The sequence below is a fragment of the Patella vulgata genome, chromosome 4 (genome assembly GCF_932274485.2).
Source record: "Patella vulgata chromosome 4, xgPatVulg1.2, whole genome shotgun sequence".
Taxonomy (NCBI): Eukaryota; Metazoa; Mollusca; class Gastropoda; family Patellidae; genus Patella; species Patella vulgata.
The window spans coordinates 75389216-75406922 of NC_065882.2; the positions used below are offsets into that span (position 1 = coordinate 75389216).

At 33.6% G+C, this 17707-nt stretch overlaps 1 protein-coding gene across 1 annotated transcript in view; it reads right to left on the reverse strand.

Annotated features, from left to right (window-relative positions):
• Nucleotides 1–1256: 1256 nt before the first annotated feature.
• LOC126819281 (myosin-11) overlaps nucleotides 1257–17707 on the reverse strand; it is a 44818-nt gene continuing 28367 nt past the window's right edge. The window contains exons 22-31 of the mRNA XM_056100668.1: nucleotides 17407–17575; nucleotides 16279–16405; nucleotides 13553–13695; nucleotides 12525–12635; nucleotides 11904–11941; nucleotides 11692–11735; nucleotides 10987–11149; nucleotides 8831–9206; nucleotides 6932–6987; nucleotides 1257–4063 (exon numbers count right to left, since the gene is read on the reverse strand). Of these exons, the coding sequence (XP_055956643.1) occupies nucleotides 4008–4063; nucleotides 6932–6987; nucleotides 8831–9206; nucleotides 10987–11149; nucleotides 11692–11735; nucleotides 11904–11941; nucleotides 12525–12635; nucleotides 13553–13695; nucleotides 16279–16405; nucleotides 17407–17575 (1283 nt within the window). The 3' untranslated portion in view covers nucleotides 1257–4007. The remainder of the gene's footprint in view (nucleotides 4064–6931; nucleotides 6988–8830; nucleotides 9207–10986; nucleotides 11150–11691; nucleotides 11736–11903; nucleotides 11942–12524; nucleotides 12636–13552; nucleotides 13696–16278; nucleotides 16406–17406; nucleotides 17576–17707) is intronic.

A 17707-nucleotide genomic window follows, 5' to 3' on the forward strand; every position in this document is an offset into this window, starting at 1 on the left:
GCTTTCACAATATTGATGGTTTTAAACTAAATCATTAAATGGCCGAACCGTTCTAATCTACTGCAAATAGGAGCCATCAATGGCATCTAGAGTTGGTTATGGTCTTGTCATGTTAATAAATGTCTAATTATTAATTTATATAACATTTAAGGATCAGAGAAAGACTTAATCAGATTCAGCTCTTACATGTTTGAGGTAGTTGAATTATTCATGTATTTGAAAAATGAAATGTCCTGTACGGTACTAGTTTTAGCCAATCTGTTTCACAGCATACTCCTCCCAGTGTTTCATTTGATTAGAGCTAATCCCACTTAACACTGCTTTAAAGGAAGCAAATTTCTGTTCTAAACTGATCAATAGTCCGATTAACAACCAATAGATAACAGAGCTCTAAATTGGACCTAATATGTTTACATAACGTTACGTCATGACTCACGATTGTATTATGCCCAATTAACCAGTACATAGCAGAATATTGCAGAAAAACTAATTGCGTGACAAATGAGGCTATCAACACGATACAGTGTAAACAATACTGTTTTAGGGAAGACCCCCAGATTAAACGAAGGGCTGTCATGTTGCTGTACTTGGGATAGATTTGATTGAACACCCCCTCAACAGCTCAAGTATCAGAAGCCAATCCAGCAATGGCCAGAGAGGGATATCTCGGGCCATTGCTTCAGGAATATTGTTTCACAGAGGTACGATTACTGCTGATTAGTGTGAGTTTTCGCATGACTTGGTCATCAGCACTAGGGGCGTGTTCGGGAATTTGACCAGCGGGGGTCCGAGGTGGAGACGTCAAGTTTGGCATGGGCTCTGGGGGATTACACTAGAATTTTATAACATCAGAAGCTCTAAGACAATATTTCTGCTCATTTGGGTATATACGTGTATAGGATTCGAGAGGAATGGGGCCAAAACCGCGAAATGCTTTACAAGCTTGTTTGTTCGAGGAGAACAAAAATATGCCCTGGACCCGTTCCTATCACTCCTCTCGCCCTTGCACAAAAATTGGACAAATTTGGTGTGTGCAATATTCAAATGAGAAATGTCTTATAAGCAAAAAGCATAAATTACTATAATAGGTTGATGGGTGTCGTGTTTCCTGGGAAACAAAACCAGGGCGAAAGGAAGAACGAGTTGGGCCCATTTCAATATTCCTCCTCTTAACTTCGTTCGGATCGGGTTAATAAAAATATGCTGAACATATATATATATATTACAATTTATATTTTATTTCTAAATATTATAATATATATATCTATCAATATCACAGATTCAGCATAATATATAAATAGTCGACTTTACAATCATAATCTGTATAATATATAGCAGAAATCACAGGCTCTCATAACATCTGACCAAATGGTGTCCATATTTTAGACAAAGATCTTTTTGTTTAATAAACTGATAACAAACTGCTTTTCCTAGATGTACAACGACTAAGAGGGTTGAAAAAAAGGACTTTGTACTATTATACATGTAAGTGAAGAATCACGGTATGGGAACTGATATCTTGCAAATCCCATAGCAAATCCTTAACATAATGCTACTTTTGGAATTGGGAGCCATGGTGGCTATGTGAGTAGGACGCTGGCTCGCTATCCTGGAGGCTGCGGGTTCGATCCCGGTGTTGGCCGGGAAAGTTCATCGGGATTTTTCGTCGTGGTTTCCCCTTGTCTGTGGGGCAGGGCAGGGGACTTGACAAGGACAGCTGTCTAGTCCTTCGGCTGGGACGAGAAACCGAGGTCCAGTCTACACATTGCCGTACACGTGAAAGGTCCCCTGGCAATTCGAATTCGATATGAGAGTAGGCCGTAGTCGGCGTAAGATAGTAAACCCCATTTCATTTCATTTTTACTTGTGGAAATAGGTTAACAATCAGGCACTGCCAGGCAGTGATATACGTATGATCGGAGGAATACGGATTGAATGACGTACATTGATATTAACAGATTGTGAACTTTTACAGATGAACCTATAGAATGACAAATAACCTGTGATGTAAAAAAATAATTAGATCTTATTTTAGCAATACATTATATTGTTTAAAGGAGACGACCCACCTATTTCTATATTCTAACAATAGACGAGTAACGATGACCCGTACTAGAAATTACTTTTAAACCTTTTTGACACCCCCGTTTAAATGTCACACTAAATTATGAACTTCCATCTATCTCATTACTGGCCGAATCAATGAATGAAATGGGGTTTAACGTCCTACTGTTCTGCTCCGAACTGGGCTAATGAAGACGGGCATTGTCACACAGTGTGTTATGAGGGAAATTTTGCCCGGAATGCAGGGATCGAACTGTCTGAATCAGAACTACCAACTGCCATTTATAAAGATTAGAAACTGATAATTTGAACACACAAAATAATCTTTAACGCTTTACTAAAAACTTTTTTTTATTTTTGGACAGTAGCGGACTGGGTGTGAAAATATTAGTTGCTAGGAGACAAAGGGAGCCCAGCCACCAATACAATTCTATCATTTAATTTTTAAAATGAATAAATTAATTTTTCAAAAAATATGCAAGTGGAAACAAAAAGATGTAATTAGAATTTTCATGCTAATAATTTATTTCTAATATTTATATATTTTTTGATAATTTATATTTCAAATATATTGTCTAATGTCTAAGGGGCCCACTTGCCATTGGGTAAGCTGACAAACTGGCAAGTCCGCCACTGAGTACGTACATATTATGACGTTACACTAACCCTCGAACAACAAAGTCACCTTTTACTATGAAACATCATATTGTAATGGTTGACTGAGGAAAAAATCGTTAACGTGTGAGAGGAAAGACGGTAGGCAATGTGGCAAGAGGTGTGTAGATCAGGGATATTTTAAGCTCTTCGTGAAAGTGTTCCGCGGCCCAGATGATGGGAACCCAGATACTAACCCATAATGAGTAACGCCTGAAGGGGCAACTTAAAATCAAACGTTGAATAGGGTTGCTTACATCATTTATCTGTCTTTTGTTAGAATATAGAAACATGGTGCACCACCTCTTATAAATGTTGACACTGCAAGCAAATGGTTCAAACAGTAATACATAAACTCCATATAAACTGGAACACGGGTCTTGGTTGGCCCCCCGATAAAATATATATAAGAAGTTGTACACGTTTATACTATTAGTGCCAGTGTCATGCTCATTCCTGGAATTGTCTTTATGGAACCATTCACAGGACAGTTAATTTAAGCTGGTTAATTTCTATGTTACCGTCACTGCTAAACAAATGCCCATAATCTTTGGTAATAAATAATTCGAACATGAGGTAAACACAATGTCAAAAAAACTAATAAATATTTGGTTACTATTTGCACACTTTTTATGTGATAGTCACTTGTACTGTAGCTGACTGCTGCAGATGGGTATAAATTCTACATAACCGTTTTGTTTGGGTATTGACATGCCTTTCTCTAAATCTGATGTTCATATGACTGCCAGAGAATATCTCACGAAAGGTTAACTTAATATTATTTGCAGGATAACTTAATATTATTGGCCTTAGCATACAAAAAGTGTAGTAATAACGGTCTGGTGGGTTCTAATGACTACAACCCCCATCATTCAATCTGTATTTATCCATTAATATAGTGATGCCAATGATGCAAGTTGGGGTATGACTGCCAATGATGCAAGTTGGGGTGTGACTGCCAATAATGCAAGTTGGGGTGTGGCTGTCAATGATGTAAGTTGGGGTGTAGCTGCTAATGATGCAAGTTGCTAATGATGCAAGATGGGATGTAACTGCCAGTGATGCAAGTTGGGGTATGACTGCCAATGATACAAGTTGGGATGTGACTGACAATTATTACGTTTATACCACAATGCAAGATAAATAAATCCTTGTTACACAGATGCATATATCCATCTTAATTATTCCAACTGAACAATATTCCTTAAAGTTTTCAGTTTGGAATTTTTAAGTAAATTTTCATTCTTTTGGCCAATTTATTTCTCATCAACAGCCGTGAACTATCTGATCTACAGCAAGACATCGCCTACATCCTGATCTTCACATGTCATAGACTTTGAGGTATCTGAAAAACAAATTATTCAAATCCATCGATCTACCAGTAAATGTTTTGTGAAACAGATGAAAGACAAAAACATGAATATACAGTAATTGATATTTTTTCTAGAATTCTAATAGGTTGCCTGATTAATTTCTTCTAATAAAAAAAAATCTCATAAAATGAATCTTAAAAAAATATTTTGTAATGTTGTTATAATATGCCTTTCTTCTAGACATCTGAATGGTTGCAGCAGGAATTATAAGAATTTTATTCGACAGGTTGACATAAAAATGAGTTTCAAAAACGACCGAGTTGTCATTTGAACGGGAACTTTTAAACTCATCACATTCCCAGCCTATTATCCCTGGTAAAACATCTGATAACTAATCATGCTATTATATTCATTTTTGATCTAGAAAGGTAATTACTTTATTAACATATGACAGCACCAGAACATGTGCACAAAGCTCCGTTTAAGGAAAATAGATGGCTGGGAGAAGTAAAGTGTGCACAGTAAAGAACAAAAATTAATACTTGAAAGGAAAAACTCTCTTTATAAAATAATGTGCTAATAAATATTATGTGGGGTGCAATAATAAAAGGGTTTACCAATTTAGGTTGTGAAAAATGGGTTATTAAATATTTAAATATTATTTTTAATTTCACTAGTGATAAACACAAATAAACTGAAAACATCCTTACAAATATTGAAATCTATTTTCTACTCAATTAAACTCTCGTAGATAACAAGAAAATAACTTGGCTACAGTACAAAGTCATTCAAGCGCAAGCAATATTAGAAAATAAGTTTTCATTTGTATTTGTATTCCTTTCAAAATATAAGCATAAATTTTAAATGAATAAATTTTGATGTCACAATGAAGCTAAAGACTATTAATTATCAGTAAGGAAACAAAGGTTGCCAGGCAATGAAACATACATCCACTAGCAGCTTAATTCTTTAAGCAGTTAATAAAGGATGTCTCTAATTCAATAAAGATTTAATTAATGACACATTGAATTTAAATATGATAGTATACTTTGATCAACAATTAATTATTTAGGGGCAATGATTCTGAAAGTACTTTTAATTAAAGTCGATTAGGATCACTCAAAAATATGATGAAAATTGGCCATGAACTTAACTCTGTAAAGTGAATACATGAAATGGTTTATGGAATACTGGATGGACGGGGTGACAACAATATGCAACAACAACAATATGTTGTCATAAAAAAATGTGGCTAGGGATCTAGTTAAGATAAATAAATAAAAAATACTCATCAGATTTGATTAATAAATTTTGACTGTAACATTTGTAGTGTTATTTTTTTTTTAAAATAAGACCTTAGAAAAAAAAAAATTTCTGAATTTGCCAGGCTATTATCTAAAAAGAATCGTTTTACCTTTAATCTACAAAAATACCAATAAGTACGTTTTGGGATACTAGATGTCTCAAATTATTTATCTATACTAAAGTGTGAAAAATTTCTTTAGGAATGTTACCTTTCCAAATAAATGAAATTTGCTATAGGGTGTTTTAGAAAGATGTATACCCTGCATTGTGCTCTGCATAACACAGCTCAACAGAAAAATAGGATGATAAACCCTCTTTCATTCATTTACACTAAAATTGGCACTATATTTGATCTGAGTTTATCATATACTATGTATGAGATTATCATAATAGTATTTAGTTTTGTTCTTCTATATACTAGCATCTAACTATAATTACAGGATATATAAAAAGCTATTTACAAAAAAATCAATTTAACTTAATGATAAATATGCAATTCTAATCTATAAATTTAAAATGAAATAAATGAGTTTAAAAATGAACAAAACGTGTATAAATAAATTCCTGTGTGATTAGCAAAATAGAATAAATAGTAAATTTTTTATTTTGTTAAATTGATTTTTCAATTCTATTAAGTAGGTGAATACCATGCGGGATTAAGTACGCATGCATTTCTTTTAACTAATTTATTAACATAAGTGTTAATTAAACAAAATTAAAAGATTGGACTGTCCTCTCACCAATAGGTTTTCCTTCTATATATTAAAATTTAGTCATGCTTTCACATGTTGAGCTTGCCAATTTCTGAAAATCTTAAATGAGTACAATTTCATTAGGTTTTGAAAGATAGTTGGAGCATCACATACACCAAAAGCTTAATGTATGCATTTCATTGTATTAGCAAAGCATCTTAAGAGATAATATCTAGGTGCACCAAAGCTGCAAGCGTACAATATTTCACTTCTACAAAATGTTTGCATTTACACAAAAAACTCTGGAACCTTATTACTCCCACATAAAAATGATAATTATGCAGTGTAGCTATTTATAGTTCAATGTATGTAGTCATTGATGTGCTGTGCATATTTATATGTTGCATAAAGAAATGATCGAAGGTGGATGGGAATTCCCCTTTCAACAAAATAGAATCTTAATTCTGACTACTAGCAGCATCAATATATAGTCAATGGTTCAGATGCTGAAATTTCTATGGTTTTGCCTAGCTGTAAATACCAAACATTGTTTTTAGAAAGTGGAATAGATAGAACTGTACTAATAGCCAGAATCTATGTGAATGCATGCCTGAATATTTGGAGGAACTTAGTGCTCTCCTGTGCCCTCAAGTCTTCCCTCCCAATCTGGCCATATACTACTGTTTATAATGTACACATTCCCCTCAAATTTTCAGATTTACATATAGTATTAAGACTCCCCATCCACACTTCCGTACATTGTATATATTCACTGTGAAGTAGGACTGTATAATGTATATATCAGTACATGCAATATATAAGGGCATATAGGTGGAGGGCTATACATGCAATATATGTTTCCAGATGCTAATATGGGCGATTTTTTTTTTTACCAAATCCTACCTAAATTTGGACCTTGACCCAATTCTAAAAGGTAGTTTACATGAGACTGATGACAACTGTTTGGAAATAAAACAGAAAATAATCTTTCACTGCATATATAGATATATATATATGTGAGAACATGTGGTCTATATTTCTTGTGGATAGGATAGTTTAATAAACAATCTACATGCAATTCAGGCAAAATGTTTAAGTTAATCAAAACCAGTTATATTCTCAAAATCATGGCAATTTGAACGAGGAAATTATCTGTTCCTAATATACATAAAGGGTTTCACTGCAGAAAGCATGCCACACGATTGATTAGATAAAATAAAAGAATGTTTACCATGATGTAACGACTATACTATATACCGGAAAACAACCGGAAAACTACTCGAAAACACTGGAGAATTACCAGAAAACACCATGTTATACTGAATACCGGAAAACACCGGAAAAACACTAAATACCGAAAAGGCTTGCTCCTCTGTGTGTGGTTTTGGACCTAGGGTTAGGATTAGGTTTTTCCGGTATTTAGTGTGTTTTCCGGTATTTAGTGTGTTTTCCGGTACATGTATTTTGTGTTTTTCCAGTGTTTTCCGGTATTCAGCATAACATGGTGTTTTGTAGTAGTTTTCCGGTGTTTTCCAGTTGTTTTTCGGTGTATTCCGGTATATAGTATAACCCTGATGTAATAGAACTATAAATCATGCTCTAGCAACTACATTAAATGCTTTCAATTGTAACAAATATCAAGTTAAAATCATTACACCATACACATGCACATGGTTAACAGAAACTAGCCAACTATTACATAGACAGGCGTTCATAATAAGAATATCACTGACTGCCTTGGGATTTGATTTTAAGGTTGGTTTAAGTTGCCAACTTTGATTATAGGCTACGAATGCTTTTCTAAAAGTATTAAAAACATTTAAAACACATCACCAAGATAACCAAATTGACGTTTGACGTTTTCATATTTCACCCAAATCAAAACAATGTCATTAGCTTTTAAGCTACACAGTCAAATTTAGAAGAAAATGATCTGATAATAAATAGAAAATAAAGCACAACAATCCAATAAACACTACAAATAAAATTTAAAAGTTAAAAGTAAAGCAACTGCCTCTTTAAATTCATAACAAAAATGATAAAAAAATGTTTGAATTCGAAGTTCACAGTCCGCATATTTTAAAAGTTGATGATGTCTGTAGCAATATGTTTTAGGTCCCCCCTCACATGTTGTTATCTCTACCCACTTAATCGCTGAATTTCTAAAAGGAATATCAGTCCAAAAGTAGTGTAATTCTCTTCAGTATTAACCAAGACATGATGAATTGGCAATCTACTGCAGACAATAAAAAAAGCCAACTTCACCTATAAATGTTGAATAAAATATATGCATGGATGGGCCTCTTTTAATTCGATTGAATCCAACCTGGGAGATTTTCTTTTTGCAAACTACCAATATTGTGATAGCTGGATCTCTAAAAGGGATATCAGTTGATAAATAGTTCAATAACGTTCAGTATCAACAAAGATACGATGAATCGAAGTACAAATTTAGCAAAAATCAGCATTGACTGCAGAAAATAAAAGCAAGTCAGGGGCACTTTTCACCCAATTCAATCCAGACCAAGAGATTGTAGTTTTGTTTTCTTTGTATGTTTAATAATCATTCTGATCAACTTTTGGCCTGGATTAAGCCGTGAAAATTTAGACATTGGCACAAAAATGCATGATCAGGTTCAAAGATCATTTGAATTTTGGACTAGTAAGTAATACCAATAATCCTATATTTATTGTAACGCAACTTTTTAAATTTAAGAAAACAGTTGCTTTAAGAGAAAATTTAGCCATGAAACCATTGAGGAAAAGAATATGGAGATATTTAATCAGAAACTGTCAACTTACTTCTGTATAAGAGTATTAATGTCTTTCTGTTCTTGGTTATCAGTAGTCTTATTGGTTTTTAAGCTACTTGTTTTCTCAGTTTCGTTTGTCACAGTGGATTTCAAGATTGGTTTCTTCAAGATTGGTTTGGGACTAACAGGAGGAGGTATTGGGGGTTTCTTTACTGCTTTCTCACCCATTGTGTCTTTTACTTCTGCTGTTTTAGCACTAGAGAACACAGAACTAGAACTTTGTGATGCTGGACGACTTGGGTTAAAAACATAAGGTCGTATAGATTTCAGAGACAATTGTCCTGGTTCATTGTAACTACGATATTTTGATATCAATGACTGCATTCTTTCATTTCCTTCACCAGAATTATCTCCCTTATCCGGTTCTGAAATAACAATGCATAAAACAGAATGAATTAGAAAGAGAGAAATTGGTTTTAACGTCTAATCGACACAAACTAGGTCATTTTGGGACTAAGATATGGTTCAATTTTATTTCAATAATGGGCTTACGCGTAGATGTTTTTAGCCGTGGGAGGAAACCGGAGGACCCGGAAAAAACCCATATGGTTGGACAGAAGACCCTACACCTCATCACGAAAAGGCTGAGAATCGAAACCACACCACTTTACTCAATGATAAACCTTATGATCCAACTCACATGCATTAACCATTCAGCCATCCAACACCCTCTTACCAACTCCATTCGGCTATACAAAACTACAATATTGCGAAGGATGAACCCCTTTAATGAATATCCATTCAAAATTTGGGCACCTTCTGAAGATTATATATCAGATTTAAACCCGAGCCAAACAGATTATCTATGATTGATATTTTTTTTTTAATTTTCTTAATCAAATGTTAAATTGTCTATTGGAGTATATTTTAGTGTTAACTCAGGCTGTGAAAAATTACATATTTTCCTAAAAATGTGATTGACAATTCTAAACTAGAGAAATGGTAATGAAGTTATAGTTGAGACTAGGCAGGTTTAACGTTCATTTCCATATCATCTTGCAGTACTTTCTGTGTGTCAACAAGGTTCTAGACAATACTTAAAGCATTTAAATCATGCCCTGAGATTACTGTCTATTATCTAAATTCAGTCCTTTTTCCTCATATTTGGAGAGTTTGTTGGCAATTTTATAATTATCTAATAACAAATGGGTGATAACAAAAATTTGTGCTTCAAAATACAATCGTGTAACTTACAGGTTCTAAAAAAATCAAAAATATATTATTATCTGTAGCAATGACCACATACAACATTAAATCTAAACAAGGTTTAAAAGATGATTTTATTTGATTCACTGATATAAAACCTTGAAAGTTTAGAAAATTCACATTAACCCTTTAAATACCATATTAACACACCCCAGAAATGTGGGTAAATTTGTCGTCTACCCGGTAATTACAGGCAACTTGAGAACCTTATTTTGGTTTTATTCAAGAGTTTCTCAACATATTTGTATAATTCCTGTATAATTGGTATTGTATGAAATGTTTTTAAACTGCATCTCAAAGGTCATTCAGTTGTTATTGCTACAGATAAAGGATCACTTTCACTAAACTTTCATTTTTCTAAGAATTTTTCTTGATATCAAATATACATCAACATGAGTCAATATTAAAATTCTAATGTTGATATAATATTTGATATAAATGCGGATTTTTTGATCATGTAATATCACTCCATAAAAAAAATCAAACTGATAAAATATTGATATAGATATCTGTGATTATCAAACATATGAAAAGATACTATCTTTAACCCTTTCAGTGCCAAATGGTAAATTTCAGAAATAGAAAAACTAATCCCGAGCTTTTGAAACCTTGTCATGCGTCCCTTCATCAATATAGCTGGAGATATTTCCAATTATTAATTGTCCCAAATTGGATGTGGCACTGAATAGGTTATTTTAACTTTCGCTTAATTTAGCATTTTAGAACTTCTATATTTCAGAAGAAATCTATTTTAAATTTTTGTAAAAAGTTTTGTGAAAGTGTTCAATTGTGACTTACTTGTACAGATAATGATGGGGTGAACATTCTGGTACTAAAACACCAATAGTGAACACCAACAGTGAATTCTAACTCTGTGAACATCAACAGTGTGAACATCAACTGTGAACACCATGCCAAATAAGGTAATATAATACTTACTGGAAAGGAAGACAGTTCCGTATAAACCAGGTGTAATTTTACCTGTTGGAGTTTCCGCGGATTTTGATCCCATCCATGGAGATGGTGCTGAACGAAGTTTGGAAAGTGTTTTCTTGGTAAAGAGCGACTCGGCTGGTCGATATTTTAATGTTGCTTCACCATCCTACAAAAAGAAAATGTTTTCTTACATGTCTTTAAGGCTTCTCATGCTTAAACTATATTTAATTCATAAAGCTACATTGAGAGAGAGAGAGAGAGAGAGAGAGAGAGAGAGATGGGGTTTAAGTCCACTCCACACAAACTAGGTCATTTTGGAACTAACACATACTTCAATTTTATTTGAATAATTTGCTTGCGTGTGGGGGTCTTTAGCAGTAGGAGGAAACCGGAGGACCCGGAGACAACCCATGAGGTTGGACAGACGACCCTACTACAACAAGGGAATCGAACCCCAAGCTACATTGAAACATCAGTAGGCACCTTGATGTTTGGTAACCCTACTCATTAGCTTGATAATGTTGAGAGAATACTCTTCGAAATGTCGTCCAAATAAATAAGCAGTTCTTTTTTATAAGTATGTGTTGTAGTTTATTGCTCTGTCCAGGTACTAAATGCCTCTCAAATATTACTTATATTTGTATTAGATCCTTAGGTCTCCAGTCTCCGTGAAAATGACAAAGGCTTAAAGTAGTTTTATGTACATACCATTCTATGTTTGAGAGTATCCTCAAGTTCATTTTTCAGTGATCCTGTATAAAATAATGTAAAAAATTACAATACCATTTCTTCTAAAGAACCTAAAGATGGCAGCCTATGTTTTGAAAGCAGTTTTCTTGAAATCAAATTAAGATGTATTACAATGTAGATTTAACTAAACAATTTTTTCAAACTTATAAAATAAGTAATATCTTTTTTACCAGACAAATTCTCAGAATCCAGAGATCTTGAAGGTGATCTGAAAAAGAACAAAACAGCATTTAATTTTGCTACATAAAAATGTCCTTATTTAAATAATAAACAGTATGGATTAATCATAAAGTGTGGAATAAAAAATGTAGGTTGTTTTTGTATTAAAAGTTGCTATTTTGATCAGATGGTTCAGGAGATCTAATCATCAATAGTACAGTTTGTCAGACATTATTGTTCAATACATCAAGGTTTATTTTCTGTGAATATGGATAACGTTGGTTTATGCTAGGTTCACGCTATCAGGTCTCATCATATATTGAGGTCACTCGTAGCCATTGTGTTGATCGTATCTAAACATATCCGAACGTATCTGTACGAACCAAACTGTGGACTCAATCGGGAAAATCCTATCGCAACGCATAAGCAAAAAGCCTTTAACTTTTACATTAGGCCGGAATCATCCATAATCATGATAATCAGTCTGAATCCTTTAATAAAAGGGAGGCTACTTTTGTATTCAAATATTTAACCTTTCAATGTTCCTTGTGTTTAGATTTCTGTTTCAATTGGCTTGTTTCGATCTTCTGTTTGTTTTGTGTTAGTCCTAAATTAAAGCCAGCTATAGTTACCTGTCATAGTTGGAGCCATTCAGAACAAGTCGAGGTATAGCACTGTGATTCTCTGTTTTATTATGGCTGACATCATTTAACCTCCTTTGTAATAATTCATTTTCTGCTTCTCTAGAGAAAATAAAAAAAAACAGAACAAAATTACAAGCCACTGTTGTCTAACTCAATTATATTGTGTATGAGTCAAATCATTTGTCCCTTATTGATAGATTGTATATCTCAATATATTTTGATGGCCCTGGAGATATGAATAATTTTTTAAATTGGTCAACAAGATCATTTTTCTGACTGTTCAATAAATCAAAGTTAACATTTTGATGAGATAGTCATAAAAATCTACATTATGATAATCAAGATAAGCCAAATGCATGATAATTTTGAGTAAAGTCATGAGAGCATTCAGTCATTTTTCCTCTCAAACAATCATAAGACATCTCTGTATGACCTTTGACAAAATAGTAGTATTTTGTTGTGATATATAGCCTGTATATATCTTCTTAACTCTTTCACCATTTGGGGATCACGGTGGCTCTGTGGATAAGACGCTGGTTCGCTAGTCTGGAGGTCGGGTGTTTGATCCCTGCATTGGTCGAGAAAGTTCATCTAGATTTTCTGGCGTGGTTCCCCCTTGTCAGTGTTGCAGGATGGAGGGTCTGACAAGCAAAGCTGTCTAGTCGTTTGGTTGGGACGTAAAACCGAGGTCCCATGTACACATTGGCATGCACGTAAAAGATCCCTTGACAGTTGGAATTCGATATAAGAGAAGGCCGTAGTGCTGCTGTCCGGGCAAAATTTCCCTCATAGCACACTGTATGGTGTATGCCTGTCTTCATTAGCCCAGTTCGGAGCAAAACAGTAGGACATTAAACCACATTTCATTTCATGTCTTTCACCACATTTCATGGTAACTTTAATTTCTCACACAGCCAGAAACATTTAATTTCGATTTATATACCATGAATTCAGATCAATACCATGCCATTCAAAGTAGTAGGATAACCAGAACATATTTTGAAAAATTTACATACTTTTGTTGATAATCCTCTTTGGTTTCATTTAATTCTTTTTCTAGGAAGACAATTGTCTGGTCTTTGCTATCAATTTCTTCCATTAAACTATGAAGTTCTTCTTTCATTTGACTCAATTCTTCTCCCGCATCCTGAAGAGATTTCTAGAGAAAAAAATAAATTAAGGAATTATTTGACTCAAGTAAAAAAAAAAGTGGAAAATCCAAGTTCTCTACAAAAACAAAATTGAAGTCGAAATTAAAGATTCTTTTTATTATGTAACTTTAAGACTGTATTTTATAGTTCCTAATAAGCACTAAATCCCTTAAATATCAGGAAACAATGAGGCAGACGTCCAAAATGGTAATGTATTAAAATTATCAATACTCCAATCTCTTAAAAATTACTGCAACTGAAAATCATGGTTAAAATCACCACTGCATGCTACCATGGTTATATTTACCACTGTGTGATATAGCATGGTCATATTTACCAATGTGTGATATAGCATGGTTAAATTTACCACTGTGTGATATAGCATGGTTATATTTACCACTGTGTGATATAGCATGGTCATATTTACCACTGTGTGATATAGCATGGTTAAATTTACCACTGTGTGATATAGCATGGTCATATTTACCACTGTGTGATATAGCATGGTCATATTTACCACTGTGTGATATAGCATGGTCATATTTACCACTGTGTGATATAGCATGGTTATATTTACCACTGTGTGATATAGCATGGTCATATTTACCACTGTGTGATATAGCATGGTCATATTTACCACTGTGTGATATAGCATGGTTATATTTACCACTGTGTGATATAGCATGGTTAAAATTACCACTGCATGCTACCATGGTTATATTTACCACTGTGTGATATAGCATGGTTAAATTTTCCACTGTATACAGTTAAAAATTACCACTGTAAACATTACCACTGTGTAATACCATTGTAAAAATTACAACTGTCTGATACCATTTTTATAATTACCAATGATATCATGTTTAGATTTACCACCGTATGATACCATTCTTAAATATACTATTGTTTTAAGATTTTAATTTACAATATATTTTAAGAGATTGTGTAAATATAATGTTCCTCTCTAGAATTATACAAATGTCTTTGAATATACTATTTCATATCTGAAAAACATTTATACTGCATACATTGCATAGATACATGTAAAATTAAACAAATTTATCAAGATGATAAAAAAAGCAACAGATTTTGTTATAGATATATACAAGTACACCTAGAATCATTAATATGTTAAAAGCCTGCATTTAGAACATTTAATAATAACAATCCGTAATCAATAAATCCAAAATAAAATTAAAATAGCCAAAATGACAAGAAGGACTGATAGAAACCTCCCAAGAAACGTTACTTGACAAACAGCCATGCAAATTATTGGCAGAATATATGTGAAACCATAGAAATATTCATTCAGAATCGGACAGATTAAAATGATAATATAGAGTAATAGAACCCTCGACCCCAATCTGATTAAAATACAGATCTATATTTCATTTCATTTTTTTATATGTTCCATGGCCTACACTACATAAAGATCTGACTGGTTGTAGTGGAAGGTCGCGTCACGGGTTGTAAAAGAGGCTATTGACCCTATGACATCAGATATTGATTAATCAATCAGAGTTGAGATTTCTAGTGGTTTATCCACAGTTCCATGCATCGTGCACCAAGAACTCACTGTAACAGACCGTTTCATTGGCTAATCCCTCACTTCAACCAGAACACAGGCTATATAACAACTCTTCCAGATCCTAATGTTGTGAAGACAAGTACAACAAAATTTTGAACTATAAAAAATGAAACGAAACAGGATCTGTGTTTTAATCAGATTGAAACCTCCGAGTAAAGTTAAATGGACAAATTGACAAAAAATTAATGAGAAGCTTGGCAGATTAAACAGCATCATGACACAGCCACATGAAAACAGTTCACAACATAGAAATAATCTTTCAGAATCCTGTATATAAAAATGATATTTCCATATTACCCCTAATCCTGAAGAATTATCAGGAAAAACTGCATCATTTAAATCCTATTTAATAAAATAATCATTTCTAATATATAATTAAGTTACATGTCGTCGATTTCAGTTCAAAAGGTTGTATCTGAAATATTTTACAAAATTGCTTCTTCAGAATCAGTTGTCCTATTTCTAAGCCTTATTTCAGTTCTTAGTTCAGTCCACGATGTTTACCCCGATACCTGTTATACAAATGGTCACACACACACTTTTTTATAGAAATATTTCAGAAAATCGTCAGAAATAAGATATTTTGACATGACGTTATTATTTGATGGCTACAGATCGAGATAAGAACAGAACCCAATTTCAAACGCATAATTCTCAATACTTAAATATATCAGATTCGTCCGTTCGCCAGAAGCGCAACAAATTTACCTTAAACCCAGATATGACCTTTTGATTCTGCAAGCGACAGTATGGATTGGCAAAAGAATCTAGGTGGCATCTTGCGTCTGCTCCCAGTCCAACCAAGTTACCTACCCTTGGAAATAGGTAGGTTATAACAATTACATTATTAAATGATCAAAACTAAACACCATACCAAATGTTTCATAACAATCTTGCAAAGAAATTTTATCGATCAATTTATATTTGTGAAAAAGATCTGGTATTTGTACCTAAATCTTGGTTCTTTGATTTTACAAATTTCAGTACGAATACAAAGGCTCACCTCTTTCAGCCTACTGATAGTTAATTCTTGTTTATGTTGATTTTCTTTGGCCTTGTTTAATTCTGACTGTAACTGCTGAATCTGTTTCTGATATTTTTCAATTTCTCTTTTAGGACTCAAACCAGATCTATGTTGAAGAAAATTGATTGAATCAGAATTATATTTTTAATCACAAGTCATATTTTACAAGCCATATTCTTTCTTTATTCTCAAATGCATTAAAAGCAAATCCAAGAATAAGCCCAGTTTGTCTCACTGTTGGGACTTAGATGGTATAGGAGATATTCTATACATGACATGTCTGTAACTTCCAGGACTGTAGTGCTTCCAGAAAGAGAGAGAGAGATGGGGTTAAATGTCCACTCGACACAAACTAGTTCCTTTCGGGACTAACATATGGTTCAATTTTATTTCAATAATTTGATTGTGCGTAGTGGTGTTTAGCAGTGGGAGGAAACTGGAGGACCCGGAGAAAACCTACGTTGGACAGACAGCCCTACTCCTTGTCACGTACAGCCGGGGAATCGAAACCACGCCAGCTGACTCAATGACTGACTTAATGATACAATGCACACGCGCTTACCATTCGGCCATCCAACCCCCCTTGCTTTCAGTAAAGTATTAGTGATAACCTTTTATTAAAGAGTCCCACAATAAATCATTTCTGGTTCCATCTTGCATCATATATATTGGAACACTATATTTTATTCCATAAATGTTGCATCAAGTTTCTCTCTTTCCCAACATTATGTATCAAGCATTTATACAGTAAAATATTTGCCAGGTATTCAATGGCATACGTGGAGTTTGTGCCATCGGGAACCGTTTTTAACTTTGTCTTGCCCTGCACTCATAACATCTTACACTGTAAGTAATTGTCTGTGATATCACTTTGGTGGAAGCGGACGTTAAATAAAGCTATTTCACACACTCTGTAAGCAGTATTTTACCGGACAAAATAAAATTGTGTTGGACCTATTGTACACTTCTTCTGTCCATCCATACTGAAAAACAAGTCTTTATGCAGTAGACCTAAATAGCTTCCTGGGTAGGATCACTTTACAAAAGCATGTATTTCAAACAAAGTAAATATAAAAATAAACTTGGTATAATCTATAAGTATCTTACTGTGATTTATTTTGTTTTATTTCTTCTGTTTCTCGTTTTAATTTATTCATCTCTTCTGTAGTTCGTTTTTTACTACCTTCTGCTAGTTTTAACTGACCACTCAACAACTGAACTTGTTTCTGAAAACCATCTCTTTCTTTCTTTATTTTCTGTATATCTTCTTTTCCTCCTGAATTACAAAAAAAGAGAAAGAATAATGGCGGCACTTGTTTATTATCTAAGTAATTTTGCTTGACGATATTAATGATCAATCTACAATCGTTAGACACAATTTAGGCTATTTCTTGTCAGAACTTCAAAC